Source organism: Euprymna scolopes, chromosome 41 (assembly GCF_053919585.1).
Source record: "Euprymna scolopes isolate OS-2025 chromosome 41, ASM5391958v1, whole genome shotgun sequence".
NCBI lineage: Eukaryota > Metazoa > Mollusca > Cephalopoda > Sepiida > Sepiolidae > Euprymna > Euprymna scolopes.
Genome location: NC_136522.1, coordinates 11617846 through 11632199, shown reverse-complemented (window position 1 = coordinate 11632199; position 14354 = coordinate 11617846). Strand labels below are relative to the sequence as shown.

At 36.7% G+C, this 14354-nt stretch overlaps 1 protein-coding gene across 1 annotated transcript in view; it reads left to right on the top strand.

The window, feature by feature from the left end:
- LOC145266352 (gamma-aminobutyric acid type B receptor subunit 2-like) overlaps nt 1-14354 on the top strand; it is a 1041657-nt gene that overhangs the window by 846255 nt on the left and 181048 nt on the right. Inside the window, exon 19 of the mRNA XM_080121967.1 lies at nt 10127-10279. Coding sequence (XP_079978093.1) covers nt 10127-10279 — 153 coding nt within the window. The remainder of the gene's footprint in view (nt 1-10126; nt 10280-14354) is intronic.

Sequence of the window (14354 nt, the reverse complement as noted above, 5' to 3'; positions counted from 1 at the left end):
TATATATATATATATATATATAGAGACTTATATGTAATATACTTAGTTCGTGTAATTCAGTAAGTTTTCATACACCAATGAGTTTTAAGCCAGAAAGAGTTGACTTAAGGAGTAAGCTATAAAATTATCATATTTCATAATTGAGCATTAATATACTGTGGAAGCAAAATCAAGACTTCAAATTTGCGTAAAATGAAATACACTTTTTGTTGCCATCAACACCCTGTTTGAAGTCTAAAAGTAGGGACGAAGTTATTAGATATTGATCGATAAGAAGAGCGAAATATATATTTTTTTTATTCGAGGATAAACAGTTAATTTTGGTTGCTACAAACAGACATCTGTTTCAGTCAGTGAGACTTCATCAGGCGATCCTGAGCCATTTCACGCCAAAGAGAAAAAGAAAAGATAGAGCTCTTCAAAAAAAAAAAACTCCCTGGGTAGGTTCGCCTGACGAAGTCTCATTGACTGAAACAGTTTTAAACTGTTTGTAGCGAGCAAATGTAACTTTTACCCTCGAATAATATATATGTTTCGTTGTATCACAATCTATGAGTGCGACTAGACTAGCAACTTTTCCCTAGCCGGGGATAGAACCTACAGCCACCGCGTTGATGGTCGGCAGTTCTGCCCTTAGGTCCATGGAATCAGTGCTCGCAAATGACCTCAACGAATGTCTATTTAAGTAAACACTCGCCTTCCGCTTTTACAGTGCTCGAGCCGTTTGTCTATTTACAAATGAACAGCGAATATATATATATATATTAAAAATTACAATTGTTTATGCATTGGTAGCAGTTTGAAAAGCATATCTTATTTTTCTTTTATTAATATAATTGGAATTTTTCCCCTTTTCCCTTGTACATATTTGTGACTTATTCCATGGATTTCGGCCTTTGGATTATTTTGGACCATCTTCCAATTACGGGATTTCCTTGGATTTTACTTGTGCAAATGGAAATTCAATTAACTTCCTTGAAATTATATTTTTGGATTTTACGTCATTGGATTATTTATCTTCCACCAGACTATCCATTCACGTGTAATCACCCTTTTCTTCACCATATTCCCTCTGCTTCACTTTTTGTTATCAAGTAAGGTCTTTGACTTACTTGTTGTTTCATCAAATACTTTTATATGCAAAATCCGATCTCGTATTTTGCTAATTCCTACCCACTGATGAGTAGGAGAGTATTTCTTCGAAACTCCGCGGATTAAGGACTATCCACTTATCAAGCGTTTCCTTTTCAGATTAAATATGTTTTTAACTCTTTTTCAAAGTGTTTTTTAACATGTTTTATTAACTGTTTGCTCGTATATATATATATTTGTTGTTGTTGTTGTTGTTGTTGTTGTAAACTCATGCATTTTAAATATGCTAATTTAGAGAGTTTTATCTTCAAAACTGGCGCCTAATTTTGCATCGTTCGTTGTTCATTTACTTTTAGAAGCTTTGTCAAGAGAACTATAATTGTTTTCCGTCATTATTGCTTTCGAATGTGAAAACAACGTACTTGAGAATTAAAACGAAGTAAATATGGCGTACCGACACGAAAAATGAAGCGATGTAATTAGACCTGCGCATGAGAATCCCCCTGTTTAAGTCGCTCAGCTTCTGGCAAACGACGAAGATGATTATAGGCACGTGGTTAAATGCAGACAACAAACATTGCAAAAAAGATAATTGATGATAAGAAATTTTCTCAGCCTGACCTACTTTTGAAATCTCTCATTTCTATTAGAACCTGGCATACACACACCCATACATACATACATACATACATACACACGCACATACATACACACATACACACATACATACACACATACATACATACACACACATACATACACACATACACACACATACATACATACATACGTACACATACATACATACATACGTACACACATACACACATACACACACCCATACACACATACATAGATACATACATACATACATACATACACACACACATACACACATACACACACATACATACATACGTACACACATACATAATGGCAGCAAACTCGTTCTCGAGTATTACTTAATACATTTCTGGCACAAATGAGGCAGACATGAGCGCCACTAACAGCACATGCCGGACGGTCACTTCTAATAACCTTCTACAGTCCTGCACATCTGCTGATAACCGGGTCCAGGCTGTGGTGCCCTGAATACCTGCGGTCCAAACCTTGGATGTTCCAGAGCCTTTATTGCCATTGACGCCCATATCCACATCAGTCCTCATTGGGTGTCCGTTTTCCGTTTTAGGCTACAGCCAGCCTTTTTGATACACACTGATGGTAAAATGTGTATTCCATTACATATCAAGAATTGCCTGTGCTTGAAGCTTTTTATAGTGAGGAAAGACTTTGCACCGAGACAATCCCACTCTCTGAACAACTGCCACATTAAACCAAAAAGAAGAGCAAGTCAATATCATTGGATGCAGCAGTCGCCGCAGGTTTTATATCAGGATTTTCCTTCTCCTAGAGAGGCTGCCCTCACCATGGCTTACAGAGCACTCTCCGCCCATCATGCCATTTGATCCATAACTGGGACTTAGGCTGCTGAGCACCAGAGCATATTCCACACGCCGATGTGTCATGTATGCCGCAGCTTACAGGGCCTAAGCTCCTCTGATGGTTTCTGTCAGGGTTACCTCGCCCTTGGCCTTTGGTTAAAAGAATCTTGGCCCACAAGGCAGTGGGGGTTCAGTTATACGGCGCACAACACTCGCCGTTCATCAGAGCCCCGTCTGCGTGGCAGTGGTCACGACGTGCACGTGGGGTTGATTTGTCCAGGAGAAGCACAGTATGACGCTAAGACATCTGTGTGCTTTTAACACACGTCCACACCAGACATTGACCACCTACATACATACATACATACATACATACATACACACACATGCACACATACATACATACATCACATGCATATATACATACACACATACATACATACACACACATACATACACACATACATACACACACATATATACATACGTACACACATACATACATACATACATACACACATACACACATACATACATACACACATACATGCATACACACATAAACATACATTAAAACAAACAGGTGAGACTTATATTTTAGATGGACTTCCATTTCTCGTAATAGATAATTTTACCAAGAATTCTTCGTAAGTTTTTGTTTCGGTTTCGATTATAGCTGATGGCACTTAAGTTATCTACTTTTGATTTCATAAATAATTTTATCGGGAATTATTTATAAGTTTTGATTTCGGTTTCGATTATAGCTGAAGGAACCCATTTATATATATATATATATATATATATATATATATATATATATATATATATATATATATATTTCATAAGTTTTGGTTTCGGTTTCGATTCAAGCTACTGCACCTAAGTTATATGGATATATTTTTTTATTTTTGAAATTGCAATATCTATAATATAAAGCTGAATGTGTGTGAGGGGGTTGCACGTGTGTGTGTGTGTGTGTGTGTGTGTGTGTGTGTGTGTGTGTGTGTGTGTGTGTGTGTGTGTGTGTGTCTGGTCACGAATAGGCTCCTATATGGTTGACTATTTTTAAAAACTGATTATATATAATGATAGAAGATGTATCGAGACACATGAATGGGTATATTTGATCTGGCAGAACAGTGGTTCATTAAAATTGTGGAGTTTGCGTTCGCGCCTCGTCCACAAAGTATGGATATAAAAAATTTAAAATTAAAAAAAAACGTTTACAAGTGTTTTTGATATAGATGTACATAAGAATATTTTGATAAGTATGTTTTAACTTAAATAGTTGGTTGGTTGGTTGTTTTTGTTTTACGGCATATCAACCCTTTTCGGGTTATTTAATGCCGAATCCAAAGATTTTGAAGAAAAATTTTTTAATAGAATATATTTGTTGTTTTCAAGTCGGTTTCTATTTAACCCATAGTTGGAACCCTAACAGGTACTACCACTCTGGATCAGAGTAGACCTGGGAGCAATGGCAATTAAAGGGTGGTTCCACACTCCCTAAAGCCCACAAGCTGGGGCCTTACCATTGGATATAGTTTAAGGTCATATCCAGGACCCCCATTGAGGGACTTTTACCCTCTGCAGAGGGGCAGTCGGTGTATTCTAATGCCCCACCGACAGGGCCGTTAACTTAAATAGGGATGGTATAATAAAATTGTGGGGTCTGCGTTCATGCCTGGCCTCCATAGAATGGAAATAGGCACAAACTTTAATAAAGACTTTTCATATCTATTTGCGTACGTATACTTTGATAATTATGTTTCAGTTTGAAGAAATATGGTATAAAAGATTATGGGGTGTTCGTTGAAGTTTCGTCTGACTTTAGAAACACAAAAGAAAATTACAGAGTATTTTGTAATGTTCGATCGTTTACCCGGGAAGAGTGATTTCCTTTGACGTTGGGACGTTTATTGAAACTGTTGTTATGTTTTGGCACGGCAACAAACTCCCCGGGTTAGACACATTTCCCTTACATCTTAGATGACGTTGGCTATAACCGTCGGGTATGGGTCTCTTCTTGAGTTTTTTTTTTGTTTGTTTTTTTGTTTTTTATTTGTTTTTTTTTGCGTTGTTACATGCCGCGTTTCTATCGCAAAGAATAAATGGCAGGGACTGCTTGCTGAAATTAAACGCTTGTACAAAACAACGAACAAAGGCATTTTTTATGAAAATACTAGCAGGCCGACCGGCATTGCCCGGTCGTAAAATACGCTCAAATATGATAGTTTTATTAATGCAGATTTCGTATTTATTATTATGCTAGCAGTTAAGCCCGGCTTTGCTCGGTCCTTATGTACTGTTCATAACTTCATGTGCATATGTATATGCATATATTAAAAAGTTTAAGTCATGTCTTGGTAAAATCTAAAATTTCAAGTGTTTAGACACAAAATTGGCGGAGGACTTTGGTAGAGTCTGCAAAGGTCAACTCTGTAAACTTTGACCTCTTGGCAGCTAAATTTTCGTCCAAAAACTGATTAAAAAGCTTGCTGCATGTTTGAATACGCTTTATGTAAAATTTCAAATGTTTAAACCCAAAGTTTACTAACTATTTTTTAAATCTTTTGAACTTTGACTCCTTGGTAGCCAAATTTTCGGCCAAAACAATATTAAAAAGCTCGCCCTATGTATGAATAGACTTTATATCCAATTTCAAATGTTTAGACCAAAAATTGGCCGAGTAATTTGGTAGAGACCGCAGAGATCAATTTTGTTTTTAACTTTGACGCCAATTTTGACCTCTTAACATTTATTGTTTGGGGATCAAATCAAATGAAAATGTTTGATTCAAGTCCAAGTAATCTACAACTAAAATTTCAAGCGTTTAGACCTAAAATTGGCAGAGGTGTTTGGTAGAGTTCTCAAACGTCAAATAGTTGAACTTTGACCCTTTGACAAACAATTTCTGGCCGAAAACCGATTAAAAAGATTTTCCCAAATCCCAGTACCCCTTACTTCAAATCTCGAGACTGTAGACTGAAAATTGACAAAATAGTAAGGAAACATGCACACACAGACACGCATACAGATAATTTAACTTTTATAGAAATATAGATTATATTAGGACCAATATATAGTAATAATTTAAAAAGTTAAAAAAAAAAAACATGACTCGTGTGCCACCACCGAGAATCGAAATCAAAACGTTTAGCTTACGATTTATTTTTTTCTTTTAACATTAATACGTGGGCTATAAACACGTATTTGCTGCAACGCTAAAAATTAAAACATGAACCAATAGCTATTACGTTACGCATGCATATTCTTAATGCCGTCGTTCGATCTTCACCTGGTACATTCCATTTCTTTAATGTTCACACTTTTGCACCGATTTTCCCTGGCTAAAACCGTAATATAAGGTTCCGCATGGGTTCGAATACGAATATATGAAGTTTTATATCTGTAGAGTAAAAACTAACAGAGTAGTTTGGAAGGCAAATTTTTTAAACAAATATATACGCATACATAAATATATAGAGAAAGAGTTTTATGTTTACTATAACCTTTTTACGTAAATATTATTCAAGTATAAATCATGAAGAACACCTGCATAAATATAATTACACGTAATCTATATATCTATATATAAAAGTGAACGTGTGTGTGTCTGTGTGTGTGTGTCTGTGTACATTTCCCTACGCGATAACTCTGTCAATTTTAAGTCTACAGACTCGAAATTTGATATACAGAGTACTAAGATTTGGGGAAAATCGATGTAATCGGTTTTCGGTAAAAAAATTTCGTTGTTAAGGGGTCAAAGTTCAACGATTTGACCTTTGAGAACTCTCCCAAACTCCTCCGACAATTTTGGGTCTATACACTTGAAATTGAAAGATATAGGTTGCTTGGACATGGATCTAACTTAATAACTTGATTTGAACCCAAAACAATGAATTCTAAGGGGTCAAACTAAAAAAAATTGACCCTTTTTTCTTGTTGTTTTTGCTCAGCATACACCTCCAAACACCCGGGCAACGCCGGTCTGAAATGCTAGTAATCATCATATGAGAAAACCGAAAAACCTAAGAGGGAATTAATTAGAATGAATGCTTAAAAGAATATGCAAATTAGCTAGATCTTTTACAGATGAATGCAACTCCACGACTCATCTATAAAAGTGAACGTGTCTGTGTGTGTGTGTCTGTGTACATTTCCCTACGCAATAACTCTGTCAATTTTCAGTCTGCAGGCTCAGAATTTGATATACAGAGTAATGAGACTTGGGAAAATCTTTGTAATCCGTTTTCGGTCAGAAATTTCGCTGTTAAGGGGTCAAAGTTCAACGATTTGATCTTTGAGAACTCTACCAAACTCCTCTGCCAATTTTGGATCTACGCACTTGAAATTTTAGATACAGGTTCCTTGGACATGGATCTAACTTACTAACTTGATTTGATCCCAAAACAATAAATGTTAAGGGGTCATAATAGGGGTCAAAGTTTTAACAAAATTGACCTTTTTTGTTGTTTTGTTTTGTTTTTTGCTCAACATACACCTCTAAACACCCGGGCAACGCCTAGATGAAAAGCTAGTATATAAAAAAGTTATATTTTCTTTTCAAATAAATAGCAAAAACGTCCTTTGCCTTCGGGCCGGGATCAAAGTGTAGTATCTATTATGTTACACATGAGTTAATGTGTCCTTCGTCAATGGCGGGGAAACCTTCTATACTGAGACAATTATTATTTTGGGTCCATACCAGAATACCGTTTTTGCCCTTCTTTTATTGGGAGCGGCCTCCACCCTCATTAAAAACGACCTTGTGTCACATTTAGCTTTTGTGGGGAAGCAAATCAATACCAATAGAAAAAAGGGGTTTTAATATGAATATCAATACACACAAAACATAATTATAGGAGTATAGACAATTCTTTTATTTAACACTGGAGAAGCATATTTAGTTTTAGACCTGTTGAAACCCGACCCGTGCTGGCTACGGGGTTTGCAGGCTTTGAATGTTTGAAACCAATACAATTATCATTCATTTCTTCTTTCTTTCTTGATTGAACGAAAAAGAGAGTGAAAGAGAGAAAGAAAGAAATAATATGACATTTCCCATTATTTTTTTGCAGAGTAAGAGAGTTGAAAAGAGAAAATTTTCAGAATAATTCAACCACTACATTTTTGCATCGTTCTCAGTGACACGCCATTCCTTCCCATGTGCGTTTGCGTATAATTTTCTTGCTTTGTTGTTTGTTTGTTTTTACATAGGGATAACCACTTATTAAGACCCAGAGACCACTCGAGGATAAGCGTTAAGAGTGTACGGTAATCAATTGGACAATATAATAATCTATATATATAAAAGCGAAAATGTATGTATATATGTATGTATGTGTGTATGTTTGTGTGTCTGCTAAATACTTTCGACAGACAGAACAAAAATTGACAAACTTGGTCTCATATGAAAGCCCCATCCTTCGGCCGACAAATATCGAACAATTGACCAAAAAACGTTAATTTTTTCACCCTGAAATCGACACTTTTCTACAGGGGGGGGGGGAGTCAGCAATGCATGCGTCAGATGACGTCATATCCTGATTTAGTTTAAATATTTGAAGAACTGACACAATTTCACGTGCGTCGTGTGAGGTCAGTTGGTTAGAGCATTGGGTCATTATCTAAACGTTTTGGGTTCGAATCGTTGTGTGAGATGTCTATTTTTTTTCGATTTTTTAAATTTAAATATTAAAGCAGAGTGATTTAAGCCATTTTTCACGTAACGTTCGTTTTTCTGTTTTTTTTTTACTTCGTTTATTCTTAGGTTTTCATTAACACCCCCCAACCCTGCCCGACCACGCACACCTCCAAACACTCGGGCAACGCCGGATACCCCCCCCCCGCGCTAGTCGTTAGTAAAGGAAATTCGGTAAATTTGTTAACTTAAGTGGAACGGCTCATCAAGAACTTGTTTACGTTGGACTTGAAGACAACCATATTGTAGTCAGCTGGAAAGCAGGAAAACGGAAGACAATTCCAAAGGCGTGCAGTTCTAAGAAAGAAGCTTTGTTCATGGAATCTATGTTTAGGTTTAGGCACAGATAAAGAGTGAGGGGAATTATTGATAGTGTTTTCAGTGAGACAAGTGTTTCTTGTGAAAGTTTGATGAGGGAGTACCATAGATTGAAGTTCAGTCGAGTACTTGCAATGAAAATAACGATAAAGCAGAGACAAACTCGCAACATCTCTTCTGTGAGATAGAGGTTGCAGGGAAGAGAAAAGGAAGCTACGAAGTCTATTTTGAACTTTATCAAGGCAGGAAAAGTCCTTTCAAGCAGCTCCTGTCCAGATGTGGCAACAGTGTTCGATCCTTGGACGTACCTGGTTTTTATAAAGATAGACAATTGCGTTTTTCAATATATTTATTGATTTCCGTTTTCTTTTCCAGTTCAAATCTGCCTTAGAAATGAGAACAAATACATTTTGCATAGTTCTTAGTGACACGCCATTCCTTCCTATCTGCGTTTGCTTATGTTTTTTCCATTTCTCAATATCTTTATAATTTTTTAAATTTCTTTTCCAGTTCAAATTCAACTTCGAAATGAGAACAGTTTTCCGAATACCTCAACTAATACATCTTTTTGCATTGTTCTTAGTGACACGCCATTCATTCTCATTGACGTTTTCTTATGTTATTTTTTTTTCTATTTCTCAATATATTTATTGTTTTCTGGTCTTTTGTTTTAAATGGTAGTCACCACTTATCAAAGCCGGGAAGCCAGTCGGGGATAAGGGTTATTGCATGTACAGTAAACAATGGGATAATATCGTAGTAATAGTTAGTAATGGAGATTTGATAATTTGTCTTACTTAAGGGGGCGGTTTATCAGGTTTGTTTATGTTGGACTTGAAGACATCCAAGTTGTAGTCAGGTGGGAGACAGGCAAACGCAAGAGAGTTCCACAGGCATGCACTTCTGAGAAAGAAGCTTTGTTCATGGAATCTACGTTTTGATTTAGGCACAGATAAAGAGTGGAGAAAATTATTGAGAGTGGTTTCAGCTAAACGGGTGTATTTTTGTGAAAGATTGGCGAGAGGGACCAAAGATTGAAGCTCAGACGAGTACTTGCCATGGAAATAACGATAAAATGAAGACAGGCTCGCAACTTCTCTTCTGTGCGAGAGAGGTTGCAGGGAACAGAAAAGGGCATCCCCCACTAAGCTACGAAATCTGTCAAGGCAGGGTAGGCTGTTTTTAGCAGCTCCTGCCCAGATATGGCAGCAGTACTCCGTCCTTGGACGTACTTGGCTTTTAGATAGATAGAGAATTGGTATTAGCACTGAGATATCTATTGGAGCGGTAGAAGAATCCCACCACTTTTCCAGCGACCTTGGCAACAGACTTGATGTACGTGGTCCATTTCAGATCAGGAGTAAAGGTCAAACGCAGAAGCTTTTTTTTTCAGTTCAAACCAGACTTCGAAATGAGAATAGTTTTCTAGATATTTCTACTAGTAGATTTTTGCATTGATTTTAGTGATACGCAATTATGCTCAATTATGCTTACGTTTGTTCTTCTTTTTCTTTTTTTGCTATTTCTCGGTATATTTATTGTTTTGGTTTATTTCTCGTTTTTTTTTCAGTTCAAAACCGACTTTTACAAAGTTGACACCAATGACCGAGGAATATTTCCAAAACAATCAACACGAAGACGATTATGCTGCCTTGTTATATGCGAGGTCTTCGACGGAGCGGACATCGCAGAAAAATCATATCGACCCGAATGAGCCAGCAGAGTAAGTTTTGAATCAATTAGACTAGCGACACCGTAGAATTTACAACGTCATTGCTTCGATATATTAAATTATAAACAAAACGTATGCTTGTCCTCACAAATGTTTTAAGCACATCTATATATATATATAAAAGCATGTATGTGTGTTTGTATGTGTGTTTGTGTGTCTGCTAAAATCTTTCGAGAGACACGACGAAAATTCACAAACACGGTATCATATCATTCTTTACTCAAAAAATATCGAAAAATTGGCAAAAAACGTTCATTTTTTGACCCCGAAATCGACAATTTTCAACAGGGTGGGTCAACAAAAACGGTCCTCTCGTGACGACGACCGGTTCTACGCATGTGTCAGATGACGTCATCACCTGATTTATTTTAAATAGTTGAAAAACTGATTAAATTTTATGTACGACGCGTTAGGTCAGTTGGTTAGCGCGTTGGTTGGTTATCTAAACGTTTTGGGTTGGAATCGTGGTGTGAGATGTCTTCTTTTTTTTTTGTATTTTTTAAATTTAAATATTGAACCAGTGTTATTTAAGCCATTTTTCACGTAACGTTCGTTTTTCTGTTTTTTTTTTTTACTTCGCTTATCCACCCCGACCACACACCAAAAAAACACCCGGGTACCCACCGATTTTAAAATTTTAATATCGAAACAGGCTTATTCAAGCCATTTCTTTTTTGCTTTTTCGATTTTTACATTTAACATCGTTCGTTTGCATTACGTTAGTTTTTTTGTTTTTCTTTTTCGATGTTTTGATTACCCCCACCCCCACCCCGCTTGTTGTTTTCTTTTTTTACTTCGCTTATAACAAACAAACCTGGCCATTGACCTCATTTGCTTAATAGCTATTGCTTTACGACTTATGTGCGCGCACCTGTCAATTTGGTTCTTAAATAAATTCAAATATCTTTCAGTAACTCATTCTGGCTGGCGATTTTATTTTCAAACTTCGCCTCATGGCTTCGGGTTCGATCCTACCAACTTTTACCCCCTCCCCCGGTTTCTTTTTTATTTAACACCACACACACATCCAAACACCAGGGCAACGCCGGGTACCCCCGCTAGTCTATATATATAAAAGACAAAACGGCCACGCGCGTTTTTGTATGTCCAGCAAAGGCTTTTTTCAATGGGCTTCTCGGAGTGGGGTACTATTCTTTAGAGCTTTTTATATATTCCCTAGATTGTAATATCTACGATTTGTGAACGGAGGTCGTCTCTACATTTATTTGGAGCGAGTTTAAAAAAAAAAAAACTTGTATCCAGTGTTTGTTTGTCTTTCTCGTATAAATAAAGCGAAACTGAATCGAAAGCGATTCTCTGGTCTTCGTGGCCAGTACGTCTTGAAGACAATTAGCTTTGATCACTGTGGGGAATACCCTTCATATCAGACAATTGCTATTCATTAAAACACTGTCAGAGCTCCCCCTCTTCTGGTAGAGCTGGTTTCCCCGCCATCGTGGGAAGACATACGGCGGAAAGCTCATTCACTTAAGTTTCACTTTCTCCATGTCAACTTTTTCATCGCTAAATTTAAACGCTTTCATTTCCTGTTGCGTCGTGGCTGAGCGGTAAAATCTTACGTTTCCTTTTAGTTTCTTTTCCGCCTTTACGTCAAGGCTTCGGGTTCGAGCCTGCCTGCCTACTACAACATTTTATTTCTCTCAGCATACACTCCGACCACCCGGGCAACGCCGGGTAAGGCCGGGTACCCCCACTAGTCTCTTTCTCTCTCTCTCTCTCTCTCTCTCTCTCTATATATATATATATATATATATATATATATATATATATATATACACATATATATAAAAGCGAAAATGTATGTATGTATGTATGTACGTATGCGTGTTCGCTTTTCTCTGTATGTCAATAAAAGGCTTTTTTCAGAGAAGCGGTCGCTTGCTTCACAACTTTTTAAAACTTTTTATATCACATATAAATCGTAATATCTCACAGTTAACAACAAAACTCGCCTGTCTATTTAATTTGCTCGATTTCGGGAAGATAAATATTCAATATTTGTCGCTCGCCGCATGTGGCTTAGTCTTTTTCCTATAACATCTTGGGGGGGGGGAGAGTTCAGCAGTAAATGAATACTATCCCGCAGTCAAACTTGACCTCATTAACTCATTAAAACGGGCACCTGCTATCTCGCGATGGGGCAATGGTTAACGTCGCACTTTTTTTTCCACACTTTAATTTATAACTTTGCCTCAATGGTTCGGGTTCGATTCTCATACTTACTTTTTTAACCCCACACTCACACACACCTCCAAACACCTGGGCAACGCCGGGTACCCCTCGCTAGTATATATATATATATATATATATATATATATATATATATATATATATATATATATACACTTGTGCCCGATATTATTCATACCCCTCGGATCTTTGAGATTTCTATAAGAATATTGCTCAAACCAGAAGGTAGACAATATTAAAGGGATTTCAAACAATAAATCAAGCATAAGCATTTAATTTAAACTCAACAAATAAATAAATTATGCGAGTTTGAAACATTATACAAAGAAAAACAATAATGACACTAGTTCAAAATTAATCATACCCCTCTTACTAATAGTCAATAGCATGCCCTTTATTCTTAATAACTGCCTGTAACCGTTTTGGATATTTATCAACAAGGTTTTTACAAGCATCAACACTGATTTTTGACCATTCTTCAATGCAGTAGTTCTCCAAATCCCTCAAATTTCTAGGTTTCCGCTTTGTAACCTCAGTTTTCAATATGTGCCAGAGGTTTTCTCCGCATCCTGTCTAATGTTTTTCTGGAGTATCTCCAAATATTGCTCCTTCTTCATGGTTCCATCTATCTTGACCAAACTACCTGGACCACTAGCCGAAAAGGAGCTCCAAAACATTAGGCTACCACTACCATGTTTCACCGTGGGTATGGTGTTCTTTGGGTTGTAAGCTTCTCCTTTCTTCCTCCAAACGTAAGAAGCATCCATATGGCCAAACAATTCAATTTTTGTTTCGTCAGTCCACAAAATACTTGAGAAAACGGACTCTGGAGAATTCACATGGGTCCTAGCAAACTTTAGACGTGCTGCAAGGTGTTTTCCGGTGTGCAATGGAGTCCTTCTTGGTCTTCTTCCTTTCAGACCATTTTCATGCAGAGTCCTTTGCAATGTTTGCCTTGATATTTTTATGCCAGAAGATTCCAGATATTCTAAAATGTCCTTAGTAGTGGTGGTTGGATTTGCATTAACACTTCTTACAATATTCCTGGTGGCTCTAGCAGACAGTTTCCTTTTCCTTCCTCTACCAATCAAGTTGTTTGTTGTGTGGTGGCTCTGAAATTTTTGATAATGCTCTGTACTGTTGCTGTAGGGACCTCAAATTTCTTGGAAATTGACTTGTAACCTAAACCATCCTTATGTGAATTCACAATTTTAGTCCTAAGCTCTTTTTTCTTCCCCATTCTAATAATTTTTATTCTTTTATTGGTTTTCAGTTGATATCATTTTAATTTCTGAAAAATGCAAAAAAACGAAATGAAATTAATCAAAGGTTGTATAAAAGCATTCAAAATAAGAATCAAACAGGAAACAAACAGTCAGAAACTCGATTAATACTGAAAAAAAAGGGGGCATGATTATTTTTGAACATTGCAGATTTTATAAATAGCTGTATATTTATTTTATTACAAGTATCCCGAGATTTTAAAATGACGAAAATGATCAGAAGAGGTTTATTAAGAATATGTATCAATATGGATGTAAACAATAAATTCTTACAAAGTTACACCTAATAAACTCAATTTTTAAGGGGGGGTATGAATAATATCGGGCACAAGTGTATAAGGAAAATTGCATGTGTGCGTGTGTTTTGTATGTATGTTTGTATGTCTGCCAAAAGTTTTCGACAGAGGCAACGGATCCTGACGAAACTGGTATAGTTTTAAACCTCGCGCCTTCGGACGACAAATATCGAAAAATTGGCTAAAAACATTCATTCCTTCATTCTCAACTTAACAGTTTAGTACAAGGAGGTTTGACATTTTTACGCCGACATTTTAGCAAGTCATTGTCTTCTT